Below are 19274 nucleotides of genomic sequence, written 5' to 3' on the forward strand. Positions count from 1 at the left end.
TCATATGAGTAAAATAGTTAAGAGGTAACCCTAGAACTTCCAGTGGACCCCAAGGCTATGTTTTACAGCACAGAGTCGAAATAAACGTTAAACGGTTACTTTTACTGTTTTTTTTATTTAAATGGAAATAATCTTTGAAGAAAACAAAGACGAAGTGAGATTTCTTAATTTTTAGTGGTTTTATCAGTTTTCTGTATTGACAAGTTGCTCGTATGGATTTTGAAAAGACAGTGAGTACTTCCCTTAGATGATAACAATGAATGAGAATGTTTTTCTTGGAAGACGTTTAATCATATTACTAAATTAAAGCAAGTTCCTAAAGCAACTGGTTTTCAACTGTAAAAGGGCGTATTTCATAAAATTATATATAGAATTATCAAAATTATCTTGGGATTGCCATTTACAAAATGATGATGTTAATTGTACTGTTTCAAAATTTTAAGTGTTTCCCTGCTAAAAAGCATGTCAATGCGAGTTATCCGTGCTGGTTTACCTATGATATAATTAAAAAATGAAACGGAAATCTTACCATTGTAAAAAAGTGTAAAGAGGGGCTAAATAATATTGCATACCATCGTGAAGAGTTTTGGAACTACGAAAAGAAATAAAATCAGAAATTTCGAGAGCGTACAAGGCATTTATTTCACATTTTGAATGTAATGATTCCCACGATAGTTATGGTATTTTATTAAAAGTAAAACCAAGCGTCTTTCGTCAGATTTTCTAACATATAATGGTAACGAGTTAAAACGTAAGAAAGAAATTTTTCAGGCATTCGCGCATTATTTTTTAAGTCAGTATATAGTAGTGTACCCGCTAAGTACTACACGAATTATTTAATAACAAATAATTCGGAATGTTAAACACCTTTCATATAAAGGAAATACAATTAGAAGAAATTGAGCAGACTATTAAAGCGCTGAAACCCAAAACATCTTGTACTATAAATGACATTCCACCGTATGTGGTGAAGGACTGTTTACATATATTGAAACATTCACTTTACATTATCTTTAATATGTGCATTAAAACCAATATATTTTCAAATAAATTGAAAGAAGGTTTCATTTGCCCTATTCCTAAATCTGGAAACAGGAATCAGATAGAGAATTTCACACCCGTAGGCATCCTATCTTCCTTTGCAAAAGTTCTTGAAAACATATTATACAATAGAATTTTAAACCATGTAAAGCCTGTTATATCTAAACATCAACACGGATTTTTAAGGAATAAATTCACAACAATCAATTTACTAATAATATAGCAAGAGAGTTAGACAAAGACGGTCAAGTGGATATCATTTATACGGATTTTAGTAAGGCTTTCGATAAAGTTAAACATGGCGCGCTACTACAGAAATTGGTATTTTTTTATTTTTTCTAAACGAGCAATAGAGCACTTTGCTTCCTACTTGTGCAATCGAGAGCAAGCTGAGGCATATATTATCACAAAATTTGCCACATTATTAGGTATTTCTTAAGGATTCCATTTAAGTTCGCTATTATTTCTTCTTGTAATTAATGAAAATTTTTCAACCTATGTTAAAAACTTTTACTTTCTGTTGTTTGCCGATGATTTCAAATTATATTCAAAATAAGCACAATAGATGACTGCACACAACTCGAGGAGGATTTACAAGGTATGCTAAAAACAAACTTTCATTGAATATGTCTAAATGCAAGTCTTTATTGTTCTCAAGGAAAGAAAATCCCATCAATCATCTGTATATAATTAATGGTATATCTTTGTGTAAACCAAATTCAGTTAAAGATTTAGGAGTAATTGACTTTTTCCCATCACATTGATGCACGCTGCATTCAGAAACTGGTTTTATCTATATAATGGGTTAAGAGTTTACAAACGAGTCAACATTCATTAAACTTTATAATTTGTTCGTAAGGTCCCGATTAGAATATGCGTGCGTTATTTGGACACCGAATGTAAATTAATACTTACAAGCAATAGAAAACATACAATTTCTAAAAAATGCTTACGTAAAAGAAAACAGCTTTCTATCCCAAACGGATTCCCTACGTGGACTTAGTAAGGAGTTTGAATTTCCTAACATCGACAAAAGATGTTTGATTTACTGTTTTATATAAAGTATTAAATAATAAAATTGACTGCTACTCACGAAAATATATTTGAGCGTTCCAACAGGTAAAACAAGACCAGGGAATACTGCTATATATTTTTCTGTGAAAGGACATGAACAAATATTCTCAGTAAATTTCTGCTGTGAAGAATGTGTGACTCCTACAATGAATTAAGTCATAAAACTGATGTATTAGATATATTCACTATGTCAAAATATGTATTTAGAAACAGGATTATTAACGAGTACCTGACAATAAAAGTGAATTAATTAATTGTACGGGTATACGACACTATAATTAGGCATTAATCCTGTTGTGTTGTTTTCTAAATAAATGAATAAATAAGAAAGTTGTAGTGATAATGGTTGAGATGGCAGCAGGAGACATTTGTCAACGAAGTACATTAGGTAATAAAGAATGTTTCAGCGAGTAATAAAATTAGACATGTTCAACTACATACAGAGATTCTAAGCAGAATGTCAAGTAAAAACTTTATTCTTTGCAGCTAGAGAATGTGACTCGAAATCATTTACATTTATATTGCAATTTTGACCTCCGTTGCTGAAATTAATATAACAAACACAAAGGAATGGTGGAAGAAAAAGGATAAAACTGAACTAAAGAAAGTTGTAGCTATGTTCTTATTTATTGCTGTCGATAGTGGAATTGGTCAAATGAGCGTCCAAGATAATAAATAGTAATAAATTTTAAATTTCGATGTAATGCAGCCGAAAAAACACAGAAAAAATACATTGCAAACTGGAAAATAATAGAATTAAAATTTAGGCTATATATGATAGTATAATAAAGCATACCTCGAAGATGCAAATGAACACGAGGAAAAGGTCAGATAAAATTCAGAAAGATAAAAAAATGGTCAAGGAAGAAATTAAAAACAGTGGCCGTAATATTACGTGCGTTTATATCACAAGTGCAAAAGTTGTACAGGATTTGGTTTCAAGGCGCCTGACAGTTGTTACCATATGATGGAGAATTGCCATTAGATTTCACGATTTTTAAGGAGAGAAAGAAATTTACAACCATGTTTGGATTTCAAAACAATGTTATAATAGTATCTTTTTGTCACCTAAAGTTGTAACTCTTCTTAGTAATTTTTTCTCATATCTCAAATCTCAGAAGATTATAATGGAAAGAAAAAAGTGGATTCCATGAATCAAATGGTTTAACATTTTAGCTTGCAGAGAATGACCCATTCTACGATATTCTAGATGTAAGACCATTGAGTGCTTATATATATTATGGACTTTATTTACTTGCTGCCTTTAAGGACCCACTTGGAAAAGATGGCTTTCAATATGAAGACATTTGTGACATTCCATTTACTCATAGGAATACAGCCAAGGATAATGATCACAAAACAAGTCCAAAGAAAATATGTGATAGAGAAAAAAACAGATAAACTACAAAAGATGCAAAAACTACGTTTCAAATTCAGTTATAGTCCTCGGGTTCAATGGACCCCGGTGGTCAGTATTATTTTTCGGGATTCTAAGGCTTAATACAATTGTTTTAACACTCGTAAAATATTCTAATGTTTTACCTTAACCTTAACAATGGAAAGGCAATCGGAACATAGCAATCGAATTCATTAAAAATATAGGAAACAAAGAATTGTTTTCACTATGTAATGAAATATATAAAATAGGACTTTCTAAAAACGATCACAATACCGATGGATAAGAAATGAAAAGCAAATACATACGAGGACTATTAGTATCATCTTTTATGCAGCTAAAATTCTTCTTCAAATACTAAACAGAAGATTATATGAAACAACAAATAAAGAAGTTCAGGAGGGGTTCAGAAGAGGCAAGGGCACAAAACATGCAATTAGATTATTAAGGGCAATTGGTGAAAGAGATTTATAGAAAAAGGGAAAGAGGTGTATGTTATATTTATTGATCTAGAAAAGGTTTTTAACCGCATGAATTGAAAATTGTTGTTGGGAGTTCTAACAAAGATAGGCTTGGAATGGAAAACTCGTAAGAAACTTATACATGAACCAACAAGTAAGTGTTAGAATATGGGAAAAAACTGATGGTAGAAACTGCAATTCGAAGGGGAGTTCAACAAGGATGTTATTTATTAAGTATCTAGAAGAAGTAGTGAAAAAGAGCCTATATGATGATGACGGCATTTCAATAGATTTGCAGACAATATGAGGCTTCTTGTAAAATCTTAATCAATAGAAAAATAATCAATAAAATGTTTTAAAAAATGACAAAAGGGTTTTGAAACATATGGAATGAAAATAAATGTTAGAAAGCCATGGTGATTGTAACCAAGGGATCTGTGTCAAATGTAAAATTAGGAAAGGAGAAAATAAAACAAATAAATAGTTTTCGATATCAGGGTAGTATTCTTAGTAATAAGATAAAGTGCAAACATGAAATAAAAGCAAGAATAGAAATGCTGAAAAAAGCCTTCAGGAGTAAGAAAAAGACTGTTTTCTGAAACCTTAAATAGAGTTGATAAAGTTTCGTCAAACTGTATGGGTCAAAAACGTAGACATTACGTAAAGGTGATAAAAATCGCCTGGAATCCTTTCAAATGTGAGTGTAGAAAAGAATGGAAAGAATTAGTTGGGTTAAGCGAAAAAGTGGTGGGCGAGAAAAGAACACTTTTAGATATTATTAGGAAAAGAAACTGGTTGGAACATTGCCTAAGAAAAGATATCAAGGTTAGTTTTCTTTACAGTTATAAATAAATCGTCAGCGGTTTCATTAATCACTAACTAAATATAAGAATCTCCTATGTCATTTCGTATTCTGAATATTACTTCTTCATATGGGGCTAGACACAATTCTTACATAATGGAATCTAAGTTGGATTTTCTATAGCAGCATAAAAGTGATTGTTCTTTTCACATTTGGTGCAAAATAGGATCTAACGTTCAATTAGACAATTTTTTAGGCACAGGTGCTAGTGCTTTAATTTATTATAATACCTTCATATATGATTTTAGTTTTCATTTTCAGCTAAGGAAAACAATAGGATTTTTACTTAAAGATTCAATGTCTACATAGACATTCTATAATAAATTGTTCCTCGAAATTTACTTTATGGCTTACTAAAGTTAATAAATGATCACATTCTCTCACTGAATGTATCACATATTATTTCAACAGTAATTTTCTATATGTAAAATACCTTATAAATGAATGGTTGGAAGATGTCGTTACTGGCTGTGATTTTAGGTAACACTTGTATTCCAATTTCTGCGAGATTCAACCGTTTGCGCCTAGGTCTTCCTAATGTTTGTTTTCACTTAAAACCGTTCCATTCTACCTACATGATCTGCTCACCTGAGCCTCCTAGACCCTAAAATTGATTACTAAACCATATATGTTATATAGTTCCCTGTTTTCTTTGCCTCAAAGTAAGCGTACATATTTTAGGAAAAAAAGCATAATTTTAAGCCTGAAATTTCTTAACAAGAGATTTTCAATCGGATAATAACCAAAATTCTCTGCTTTGTTAGTTAACATTTAAAATCGTGTAACGATTTAAAATACTATTAAGACTTTAATTTGCTAATCACATATCTTTAAATTATTATTTCATTAATGCAGGGGTGCACTAAATAATTAATAAAGTGAATATTTCTGCTATTTGGGGATCCCTCATTTAATTTCCACGGCAATTACTTAGTAATTCCCTCCAATGTGATTTCAATTTTATAGATAATTTTAGCAATAATTAATATGTCCGTTGATTTTCCTCTTTACTTATTTTTCATTACCAATAATTTGTCTTAAATAGTGAATTCCTAACCTAATTAAACTAGCTAAGTAACCTTATTTCTTATGGAACCTGAGGTTCACAAAAAAGCTCTCTATTCACATCCATCTTAATATTGTCCTCCCATTTCCGGCTATATTTTCTCTTTTACTAGTTAAAAATGTGAAAATTATTTCCATCCTACCGCTACATAATTCCGCCATTTTCCAGTTTGATCCAAATATATATATGTTTAACTAGTACTACAGTAGTCCTGCGTAGTGTACTCGCTAACGTTGTCGCTATGCTGCAAGCGGTTTCCAATCCCGGTGGTTATAAAAATTAAAACAGCTTTTTCACGCTATCTAATTTAAATACAGTTTTCCGTGCTCAAACAAATGTCCAAACAATACATAGTGTGTACGTCCCTTCCATTTCCCCGAACTCATCAACAACGTCATCCCTCAAACGTAACAGTTTAAATAGACATAATCTAAATCCTAACTAGTAGTACTCATCTCATCCAAACTATATTTATCTGTAATATACATTTGCGCAACCTGTAAAAGCTTCTCAAGTTATTATTCTACACGGATCAAAATTTCTTAAATTTTGTCAATAAAAAATTCTAGTTTGTTTTAGAAATCCTCATTCTTCTTTACACCAAAATTTATTCAAATAAATAGATTCAGCCGTTCTTTTATAAAGAACAAAATAATTTAAAGTAATTTTCTCACAAGTTTCACTGATTCTTCAATCACATGATCATCATTCATTTGCTTTAATTTCTTCTTTATCATTCATTTGCATGAATCTTTAAAATTATAGTGAAACCCTGTCAAAAATTACACTGAGACCCTGTCAAAAGTTACACTGAAACCCTGTCAAAAGTTACACTGAAGTCCTGTCAAAATTACAGTGAAACCATGTCAGAAATTGTTGCCAAGATATTATTTTAGTAAAAAACCTATCAACACAATTCTTATAAGTTATATTTGAAAAAGTAATAATAAGATTAGAATACTTTTAATGTAAAACCAATGTCAAATTCGTTTCAAACCCACAACTCTTGGAGTTGCAGTAAATCAGGTAAAAGTATGCAGTCACCTAAAAGAAATATTCAAGTTAAACCAGATGTTTCCTAGAACGCCCAAATTTGGTTCATTATTTTACTTTTCATTTTCCTAAACCAGTTCAATACAATACCTTAGGTGCTACAAAATCCATTGTCACAGCCTTATAGTTGTCTTTTTAAAAAACGAGCAAACAGTCACAAAGAGGGAAAATTATCTCTATGGGTCACCCTTCAAATGTGTTTTGAAAGTCACAAACACCTTTAAAGTTAAAAATGAGAAACCATTGTCAAACACACAAGAATCTTTACGGTCAGCAACAAATATCCAATACTAATTGAAGGGACAAGGAATGCTTATCAAATAAAACACTAAATTACAACTAAAGCCAAATTATAAGATTTTCTTTTTTTTCTTTTTATTATTCTTAATCTATATACAAGTTGTTTTTTTCTCTCTTTTTTTTTATGGGAGGCCAAAAATTACCTCTCCCTCCACCATTTCTTTTTCTTCTGTTTTTCTTTTGTTGCTTTCTTCCTCTTCTTCATCTTTTATTACTTCACTTATGTACTTTCCCTCTAAGTCCCATGCTAACCCTAAAATATCATTTTCATCTTTTCTTTCTTTCTTTTTTTCTAAATATTTTTGTAAAATTGTAAAATTTATACATAATTCACACGCGTGCCATTTTTCTATCCTTTTATTCTTCGGGCACGCGTAAGAAAGAAAATATGCTGGTTTTTGCCCCCTTCTTCTTATTTTTTCTTCGCAGTATTCTTTCGGCCCATATTCTATCAGGTCATAAAAAATGGTCGACTTTCCCTCTGCCATCCTATAAAGACAAAACATACAAATATTATAATTAACAAATATTTTCAAATCTATAAAATTAATACATTAGGTACTCAATGATATTCTCATGCCTAACTAATAAAAATAAAAGACTCAAATTCACTTTCCGCTTAGCAGAAAAAATCAAAGTTAACTTCTCCTTTTTCTCTTATTGCTACTAATGGTATTCCTCTAATAAATAAGCAATAGTTTTAAGCAAAAATCCGTTCCACTAAATATTGCAAATGTATATAATATTTTCTAACACCCGAGTTCAATTCCCGGTGGTCATTTCAATTTTACGTCTACCCCACTTTATGGTTGGTTTCACGGTCCGTGTTATGTTGCATACATTACTGATTACTACAACCATCTACCTTCTATACCTTTCTATTAACTTATACCTTACATATATAATCTTATTGTTTTCCTTCAGGTGCACGCAATAAAGCTTATGTTCACTAACTGCTCTTTGTAACCATAAACAACTCCTCGAGGTTGGTCGAAAGCGCCATAAGCGCATTACGTAAAAATATTACTGTTTTCTAACCTTGTTCGTTTATTTTAATGTTGTTACCTTCTCTCTAAATTTACTGATATTTCTAAATAATAAATAAACGTAACACATGAATGACAACCCACTTTGTGTCGTGAACAACTTGTGGATTTTCTTCTTTATAAAAATTAGGGCAAATTCGAAATTATTATTATTATTATTACGATTAAAGTATTTTGGCCGGCATCACCTTCCTTCCTTTATGTTCAACTCCGTGTAGCGCTATTGCCTTTAGTGTATGCGGTCTTTCATTCAACTCCCGGTGCACTAGGTAAAAGCCAAAATATTCCAAGTCCTGCTCTTCGATCATTTTAACCTAACTTAGTATCCATAATTGAAAAACTCTACATACTAATTTATATGGCTTTTCCCTTTGCCTACTATCAATCCATTTACCGTCTTGCATTACTAAACTAAATTATATTTTCCAATTTAGCAGTTTTCTTTTAAGTTTCTCCACTTTTATTATTATGGCATGCAGTCTCTCTCTCAACTTCCACATATTTATTTATTTAAAAATCTCCATTCAAAACACAACACTTCAAAGTTAGTGCATCTATTTCTCATACCAGAAATTTTCCTAAAATTGGTGCTAGAAATTTTAAGTTCATTTCCCTACGTAAACTTTTCTTCGTTCACATTACGTAAATGCCAAGGTAGTCCTATCTAAAGCGCGACCAAATATAAATCCTAAATTCCATACTAATTATGTATTATACAGTAAGAATAATAATTCAAAATAATACATCATTTCTACGTAAAATTACTATTTCTTTTGCTCTAATGCATAAGTCCCTAGTTCAATTCCTAATAGGTATACAAACAGTGTGTGCGTGGGTTTCCTTCCACTTTATTCAAAGGCAAAGCTAAAAACTATTTGCTTTAGCCTACCCTCAAAATTAACTTGTAAAAACAAGCCATTCCCCTTCCCTCCCACAACGCAGCGCTATTCTCATGTCCGCACGATATCAAACTTAGTGTGAGGCTTACTTATAATTAGTCAAAACAAATTAGGTAAGGTATATTTCCCTTTGTCTGTTATTTCCAAAGGTCCTTTTTAAAAGAAAAGCATTAAACTGCTAATGTATATACAAACATTAGCAAGAAATAATAATAATTATTAATTGAATATTACTTTTTTCCTACATATTGCCTAAGTAGGTTTTAAATGAACAGATAATATTTTTATTAACTACTAAATCCATAATGAGTTTAAAATATACAATTACTATTAGGATATTACACTAGTGTTACCCCCATACAAGTCATTATATCATATACTCAATAATAAATATAATTTATATGTTCCCCTTCATAAATCAACTCGCTACATCAAATGAACACAAGTAACTTCCAAACAATTTTAATAGGATACTCAAAGTAACAGCGCTATATTAAACGCAATTGTATCTAATTTTACACAATAGAGTTTTGTTTCTTTTCCAATCAATACGTTTCTCCAATAGAATAATAGCGCTTATTATTCTATTCCTAACTAACTAACTAACTAACTCTATGGCCTATGGAACCCGGAGGTTCAGTACCGCGTTCACAAAAGCTCTCCACTGACTTCTATCCTTAGCTAATTGGATCCAGTTTCTACTTTGTATTCCTATCTCTGCGAGATCCATCTTAATATTATCCTCCCATCTGCGCCTAGGTCTTCCTAATGGTCGTTTTCCTATGGGTCTGCCAGTCAAGACTTTGAAAGCGTTTCTACTTTCTTCCATTCTAGTTTATTCTATTCCTATAATATTTAATTAGTGTTCTATTACATTGCTCATATTTCAGAAAAATATTTACTTTATCTAAGTTACGAAAAATAACAATTAGCATCCCTTTCTTAATTCTATGCAAATATAAGTTCTCCCAATGGGCGGGTTTCAATGCTGTTTTCTACTTTTCCATGCCTTTAAGTTTCTAAACTAATTAACACAATAGCAAACAAGTTTGCTACCAGCTCCCTCCTTTCTATTATAAATTAATACTTGTACAATGCAAGTCAAAACCCAAACCATTTGTCACTCCCCCTCTGCTTTTTTCTTCCCATTCACAATACAAAACTTTACCCCTAAGTTAACAATATATATATGTACTTACGTTTTACAAATTTCCAGTTCTGTTCCACTAAGCAAAAAATACTCTTCCTAAAAAAGAAAAAATAACATAAAATTAATAAATACTACTACAACAAAAATCATTTTTTTACTACTACTAGCAAATATCAAAACAACCCCTAACATTCTATAATAGCTCAGTGGTTATTTCAACTGCATACAATCCCTGGTTCAATCCCCAACTATCATAAAATAAAATTTCTGCTATCCACCATTTCATACTTGGTCCCTCAGTTTAATTCCGTTCGCTCGCTCAAAAAAGCTAAATAAATTCTTTCTTCAACACATTCACAAATAGCATGCCCACAAAACGCGCTCTGCATCTATTTTCTGCATTCATAACATCTAATGTGCCACCTACTGCATATACTACGCGCTCTGCGTCTATTTTCCACATCCATACAATCTAATGTATACTATGTACACGATAGCAGTCGCTAACATCAACAATGTGGAAGCTATTCCATTTAGTACGCGCTTTGCGTCTATTTTCTACAACTTTAGGGGCTTTCAGCTAATGCTGTATCTTTCATACCGCTGCTGTACGTTCACACGTAATATTATATAAGGCAACACTTCATGTTACTATCACTCGCTATACAACTAAATTACATATCCATAAGTATAATTATATACGTCATCCCTTAATGCCATTTTTCAACCATCATATTTACTAAATGCTAAATTTGTATTTTCTCATACGCTATATACGCCATCAGTTCATGCTGTTCTCACCCATTACATCCATCTATTTTTTACCCTTCCGTAGGCTATATACGTCATCAATTAATACTAGCGTCACTCAACATGTTAACTACCCATTGTACATGTATTTTCCATACGCTATATACATCATTACTTCATGTCGCTATTACTCATTACCAATACTATTCATTATGCTCCTATACGCAATATAGTATACTTTTTACAACGTGACATTTATTCTCACTAATATTCACTGTACATAAAACTTTACAATGTCGGCCATCTTTCTTTTAAATCTGCAACTTTGCATACTATAAGCGGCCATTTCCACAAATATCTCTTACGCGCGCTTCACCATAATACGCTACCGTCAAAACCATATAGGCAATGCCCGCGTTTTTCATCGCACCACAGCAAAAGGCGGGTCGCATATACTTCGTCACGAAAATTCCTCGTGCCGCTGCAAACTCTTACTCAACAAAAATAGCAATCACGCAAAACAAATGGGGTTCCATACACAAAATCGTTCACAAAAGTATATTCCGCATATATATATAAAATCAGTTTACTATAAATCAAGTACATTCCTATGTTCTTTCATTCAAAACATGTACAGTTTCTACTATACATTAGTATCAGTTACCATAACGTAAAGTGTGTTAATGTGTTCTGCCATATGGACATTAGGTAAGTAAACTATTTCTTGTTTTATTCCACTATTCATAAGCTCGGACCAACACGACAATATACTAACTTAAATTTCATCATTCTCTGCAAGCTAAAATGCTAAAGCATTCATCTCTTGTACTTGGGGTTCCCCGCCAATTATTTCAACATTGTTCATAACAAACATTAAGTTTGGATTTATTTTTTTTATATATATATATATATATATAAATTGTGGCAAACGAAAACCGTATGCGTGCAATTTTTTTCGTGGTTCCTTCCACTTTCTATATACTTTTTTCTTTACAAGTTTCATAAAACCAATAGTGCCTTTTACCTCACCGGCATAATAGTCGGACGTAACACAATAAAATCGTTACATAGTTCTCTCAATATTTCCCCTTCTCCGCCCATCATCATTCACTTACTTTAATCATACGTCTCCCGTTAAACTCACTCATCTCATTTCGCAAATGTACCATACTTTGTATGCAAAAACAGTCTCTTTTTTCCCTACATATTTAAATAAGGCAATGTCATTTAAAACTTGTACACCATTTATTAATTCATTCAAAATCTTGATGTTCGCCATTGCTTGTTATAATTACTCTGCTAAAAGAAAAACAAAATGGTGGAAAACCACCAATGACCAGTCTATGTTAACCAACACTCCACCCATTAAAGTCAACCCTTCTATCAATGTTTTTCAACACCCTCTGTAAGATAACAATATCTTTAGCCCTGCCTACTGTCCTTTCAACAGCTTAAAACTCCTTCAGGTCAATTTTCAAACCCCCCTGCCAGATAGCAAACTCTTTAGCCCTGCCTACTGTCCTTTCAACAGCTTAAAACTCCTTCAGGTCAATTTTCAAGAGCTACGCCCTCCTGTCATTCAACGCTAGTGATAGTTAACAAGACTTCAGCCATTTTAAAAATCAAGCAAAGTCTCTTTATTATTTTTATAATTCTGTTTTAAAACAAATAAGAAAATAAAATTCATTTCTTTTTTTTTCAAATAAAGCTCTTTTAACTTCCAAGTTTAAATCGCTTGCCTTCAAACCCCAGCACCAAAATAAACATCCGTTGTGGCTAGCGTACGCATTTTTTTTTTCGTAAAAACCCAAATTCCATTCCCCCGCAACAGCTAACATACGCGTCTTTGCAGTTGCAAAGCCGGGTTCCGTTCCCGGCGTTAGCTAACGTGCGCGTCTTTGCCGTTGCAAAGCCGGGTTCCGTTCCCGGCGTTAGCTAACGTGCGCGTCTTTGCCGTACAAAAGCCGGGTTCCATTCCCCGCAGCAACGGCTAGCGTACGCGTCTTTGCCATAGCAAAGTCGGGTTCCATTCCCGGCGCCATCTTATGTCTTTCAAATTGTTAATATAATCATTGCAAGCAAAGTCTTGTAAGCATATACAACAATATAGCCTCGCTGCCAATAATTGATAATAGCCAATAATTGAGTTATATCATAAGCAACTCAACAATCAAAGTACTACCATTATATATCTAATAACAGGGCATTTATCTCATCTTATATTTTTTAATATTCAATTGATATAAATAAATAAAATTCCTTACCTTCAATAATAAATCCAACCGTTCCAATCAAATTACACCGTCTACAAACAACTTAGCACCTAAAAACACAACATTAAAATCGTGTAAGGCAATATACTTTATTTATAAATCAGTTTTTGCTTCTTATCCACAAAAGGAGGAGGGATTTATCTTCCCCCACGTATTTCATCCCACGTTCATGCAAACGAAATCAATATCTCTATGCTTGTTATCCAAAACTTCCCTTTTGCCCACGCAAAAAGGAGGGAAGTCTGCTCCAATTAAACAAGATGATACACATATCATTACTCCCTTTGATATTCTAATCAAACACACAAGTTACGTGACTCAAAGCATATATTGCTTTTCCCCTAACTAACAAATTATACGTGACTTTATTCATATCTTATATTCAGTTTCCGCTACAAAAGGGGAAAAAAAGAAATCATATCACAGCCTCTTCCGCTCTAATTAAAATTATCATAAAATATTTTTCAAAGTATCAAACTTTCTTCCGCTCCAATTAAAAATTATCGACTCACAAAATTAATCATTCTTGATAATTTTTATCACTTCCGGGTCTAATCTCCCCCAGTGCTATTCAAGGGAACACACAGCGATAATATCCACTGTATACTATAGGTTTTAATATGGGAATTAAAGTCTTATCAAAGCGGAAGTCCTGACTAGATCCTTGCATACAACTACTAGTGCGTCTGTAGGGAGCAAGTGAGTTAACAACGGTGGGTATGCGCGTAAACTAAAAGTTTATCCAATCATTATATGAATAGATATATTTAAAAAAAATACATACGTTTCGAATTGCTAAAATTTAAATACATCACGAATATCGACCAATATCCAGTTTTTGTTTCTCTTACGCCATAGTGAAATATTTTCCAGTATAAACTGCCAAAGTGCTTGTACAGATGTACTTATAATATATATTCAACAGTTATCATAACCAGTGGCATATTTAGGATCTTGTTTCGGAGGGGGAGGCTTGAGAACCAGTAAGAAGCGTTTGCGTTGTACGTATAATGTGAAAAAATAATAATGAAATTATTTCGGAAAGAGCTTGAGCTCGATAGCCTCCTATATGGACCACTAACCAAAACATATTTGTTATAATTATTAGTACATAAATATAAATTACTCTTCATAATATTACTAAATACTTATGTTCATTGTATTGTTCACATAGAACAATATCATGGTGATGGAGCAAACTTTTCAGTGCTGTATCTCAGTTACATGAGTTACACGTTATCCAGGTTTCAGCCAGGCGAGATCGTAGGCCGCGAGATTTTGGTTGAGATGTTTCACCCGCAAAATCATCATTAGATCAAGTATTAATTAACTCTGTTGTGATGAATGGTCAACTACAAAATAGAAGTAGTCCTATGCACGAATGTGGATATATGGATTAATATAGCTTTCTGTGTATATATTTTTATTTATTCAATGCGATTTGTGATCATTCCAATTTGCGACAAGGTTCATGTATCAGCCAAATTTAATTGAGAATTTGATATTCCTGACCGAAAATAACAATTCCAGTTTGCAACCAACCTGTAATTGGTTCTTTAAATGAATCAGGAGAGTAGAAGTGATACACGTTGCCAGATATTTTTCAATAAAATTATGAAGTATTATGAACTACATGGGGGAAACAACATCTCTTTGTTCAAAAGTGACGTAATTCTAGATTTCTAAGATGTAACGTAACGTTGATCAGGAAACTGAGTCAAAATATACTACATAACACAACACACACACACACACACACATATATATATATATATATATATATATATATATATATATATATATATATATATATATATATATATATATATATATATATAATTCTGCTCTATTTTGATCAGGTTTTCAGTCAAAATCAACTGAAAAATATTTCACTTGCTTATCCTTGGAATACCCATATCGGATCCAAATAATGTAGACCCTCAGAAATATTGTAATATTTAATAATTTATTTTGTGTAGGCCTACTACTGCTATACACACTTATGATATGCCATGATTTGTTCTTTCATTTTCCCAGATATTTCTTTTAAAAGTTTTATTTTTTAAAGTTGCATTTCTTATTTTGGAAAGCAAAATATTGATCATAATGCTTTTTGTCTTGCGTTCCTCTGACGTGTTTCCTTTTTTCACCGCGCAAGACTCAATATTTAGGATCAAAAATGGTTGAAATAGGAGACTAAGGAAAGCGCACACCGTTTGACAAGAAGACTTGTTACAGAATACAAGTAAAAAGATGTATAGGTAGGTAGATAAGATTTTCTCATTTCTGACAGCAGCCACTCTTGCCCTCTGCAAGCTTTTGTTCTTGAGACCATATGATCAGGTTGTCAACTAACATAACTTCCAAGATATGCATTCTCCGCATTTTTAGATAAACGATCTTATCTCACTTCGTAACTTGTTTCCCTCCCCTACCAAACTTTTGAAGATCAGTGGGGAACAATGGTGTGAATGGATCAGGTATCTGCACCTCGACGAACAGGAAAAGAAAGCCTGCTTACAACGCTGTCATATTTACTTGTAAAAAGTAATAATTATAAACTATAAGACCTAGTTTAAAAAACAAAAAAGTGAACATGTAGTATTGGGGTAGGTTAACACCTGGAGAAATTTTGAACTGCATAAGACAAATAGTTTTCATAATACTTTGGAAAGAAGTTCACCATGTTATTATATAGGGATTGATAATATCAGCTGAAAACGTTAGACACGGCCTTAAGGCCTTTGTCTTTTTTCCTTCATATGCATGTTCCAATTTTAATGTCCATCAGCGGTTATTATAAATAAAGCATATGGTCAAATACCATTTTTCTTTTCCTTTTTAGGAGCTTCCTCGTCTCTAAGCGGTTATCGTGGGAAATCCGAGTTCGATTCCTGGCGGCAGCTCATGAAGATCGGATTCCACTTTAAGCTATAGGTTTACGTCTCATATAGCCTCACTGCTGGAAGTAAGGCTAAACTGAAAATAATATCATATATCATATCATATCATATCATATCATATCATATCATATCATATCATATCATATCGTATATCTCATCATGTCATACCATATCATATTCTATCTTATCCTAATATATGTATATCTTATCATGTCATATCTTACCCTATCTTATTGTATATCTTATCATGTCATACCATATCTTATCCTATCCTATCTTATATCCTATCCTATTATGACATATCATACTTTATCTTATGTTATCGTATACCTTATCATGTCATATTATATCCTATCCCATATCCCTTTGGGATCCTATGGTACAATTTGTACCATACGCGTTTTTCATGGTACATTGCGTTATTTCTCTTCTATCTGAGCTTTTTCGTCCGTTTTTTTCTTTTTTTTTTGTTTTGTTTTCCAAGTCCAGAGGCCTTGTAGAAGACATTACGTATGGCTTCAGACCGTCCTGCGTCCAGACATAGGAGGTGATGACGTCATAAGTCAAAAATTTCTTTTCTCATTTTCTAAGCCTATGTTCAATATTTTTGGCGGGCTTATTTTTCTACGTAGAAGATTGAAATTTTGCACAAACATTCAGTCCACCGAGTAGTATTTACCAGATTTTTTGTTCCGATGTCAGTGCTAAAACAGGGGGGGGAACCAGAGGGGCAAAAGGGTAAAAAAAAGGTTTTTTACCCCCAAAATCCCGTTTCTAGTCATTTTCCCGCCTCACGTACATGATAGGATCACGTGAGTCAAACCGTCTGAAAGGCAGTTCCATTCTGAAGAGAACGACGGTCGAATTATTATTCTAGGATAATTAGGGCCGTCTCAGTGAATTTTTATCCAAATATACTTCTGTATAGGGTAAAGGTGGGGCATAGTAGGGAAATTTTTTTCTGACGGGCCTATTTTTTCACGTAGAAGATTGAAATTTTGCACAAACATTCAGTCCACCGAGTAGTATTTACCAGAAGTTTTTTTTCCGATTTCTGCGTAAAAACAGGGGGGTCCATAGGGGCAAAAGTTGAAAATAGGGAAATTTTGCCCCAAAAAATCCCTTTTTTGCAGGAATTTCCCGCCTTAGATACATAATGGAGACATGTGAATGGTACCGCCTGAAAGACAGTTCTATTCTGAAGAGAATGATTGGCGGATTATAGTCCTAGGGTAATTAGGGATGTCTCAGAATTTTTTCCCCTGAGATCATAGTGTTTTGTGGTAATTTGGGGCATTGTGGGAATTTTTGATAAAAATTCTCCCGCCCTTACTATTCAAGATAGAAACTTGAAATTTGGCACACACATTCAGTATACCAAGTACTATTTATCAGATTTGTTTTAGATGGCTACGATCACACAGGGGGGTCCAGGGGGGTCCAGGGGGGTCCAGGGGGCCAAAGTTCGAGAAAAATTTTTTCCCTCCGAAATTTTCACTTTGACATTTTTTCCCGCTTCTGGTATATGGTATGAGCATGCAAGTGGTACCATTTGAAAGCCAGCTCTATTCTAAAGATAATGAGGTATGAACCATGATCCTAGGATAAATAGTGACGATACAGTAGCTGCTTGACTGAAAGTCTAAAAAATAGCCCCAAAAGCAAGGATCCTATAAGGGATAATGTCATATCTTATCTTATATCCTATCATATCATGTCATATCATACTTTATCCTATCCTGTCCTATCCTATCTTATCCTATCCTAAACTATTGTATATCATGTCATATCATACTTTATCCTATCCTGTCCTATCCTATCTTATCCTATCCTAACGTATCGTATATCATGTCATATCATATCTTATCATATACTATTTTATCATATCTTATATCCTACCATATCATGTCATATGACACCTTATCCTATCCTATTGTGTATCGTATCATATCATATGATGACGTATATCGTATCATGTCATATCATAATGTATCTTATTTTATTTAATCTTATCTTGCCTTCCTTTTGTTATTTCTAGGAAAGTTTGACACTAAAGAAAAGATCGAGAGAATAACCCTTCGCGCCTCCAATCTGTCCACGGTCAGCACGATGCCAAATTGGGAACAAATAGGCATGGAGGCTGGTGTATCAACGATTAATATGAACAGCGAGAAGGACAGTATGAGAAGAGGTAAACAAAATGTTATTTTTCAAAGCATATAAGCATAAAATTACAAACTGAGACTTGAAATGTAAACAAAAGTTAATGAAAATCTCGGTGGTCTCATTGTTTTTTTTTTTTTAAATACCGTAATAGAAATACAAAGCTTAATATTTAATTTTGAATCACGTGCTTTGCACGCAGTCTCAATCACGCCTTCCTCTAAGCCAGTGGTTCTCAACCTAATTCCTATCCCGACCTCCATTTTATCACATCCTCTTGCCAGCGACCCTCTTATAATTTCTTGTTTGTAATAAGCTTGTGTGGGATTTTTAATATACCTATTGTGAAGATCTCAGGATATCCAGCTATTTCTATAATAGTAGAATCCATTTATAGCATATAGTGGATACAGCAGCTCCCCTAAACCAAATAAAGTCAGTTCATTCATATGACAAATACCGAATCCGATTCGTCATACTGTTTCAAAATGGAGGCCGCTTGAAAAATTTAAAACTTCATAACTCCCTTAATTTTGGGTCATATGATAAAGAATAAAGTGATTTTTAATTTTGGTTTCAAAAAAACTTGGACAGTTGTTTAAAAAGTTATTGAGTATTTTAATTTTCGAGAGGCTGCCACTTTGACTAATATCCGGTATTAGATTCTAATTATATTTATCTCTTCAGCTTTTCTTCGCGACCCCATGAAACTCTCTTGCAACTCTCTAAGAGCCTCGACCCCCAGGTTGAGAAACTCTGCTCTAAGTCAATCGAATTATTTTCCAGGTAGATTTCCCTTAGCGTTGCTCCACATAATTTCAACTGACATACGGTGTA

At 33.0% G+C, this 19274-nt stretch overlaps 1 protein-coding gene across 1 annotated transcript in view; it reads left to right on the top strand.

The window, feature by feature from the left end:
* Positions 1–19274, top strand: part of LOC145683277 (uncharacterized) — an 84098-nt gene that overhangs the window by 15915 nt on the left and 48909 nt on the right. The window contains exon 3 of the mRNA XM_081754643.1: positions 18313–18465. Coding sequence (XP_081610769.1) covers positions 18313–18465 — 153 coding nt within the window. The remainder of the gene's footprint in view (positions 1–18312; positions 18466–19274) is intronic.

The sequence above is a fragment of the Thermobia domestica genome, chromosome 4 (genome assembly GCF_964235325.1).
Source record: "Thermobia domestica chromosome 4, izTheDome1.hap1.1, whole genome shotgun sequence".
NCBI lineage: Eukaryota > Metazoa > Arthropoda > Insecta > Zygentoma > Lepismatidae > Thermobia > Thermobia domestica.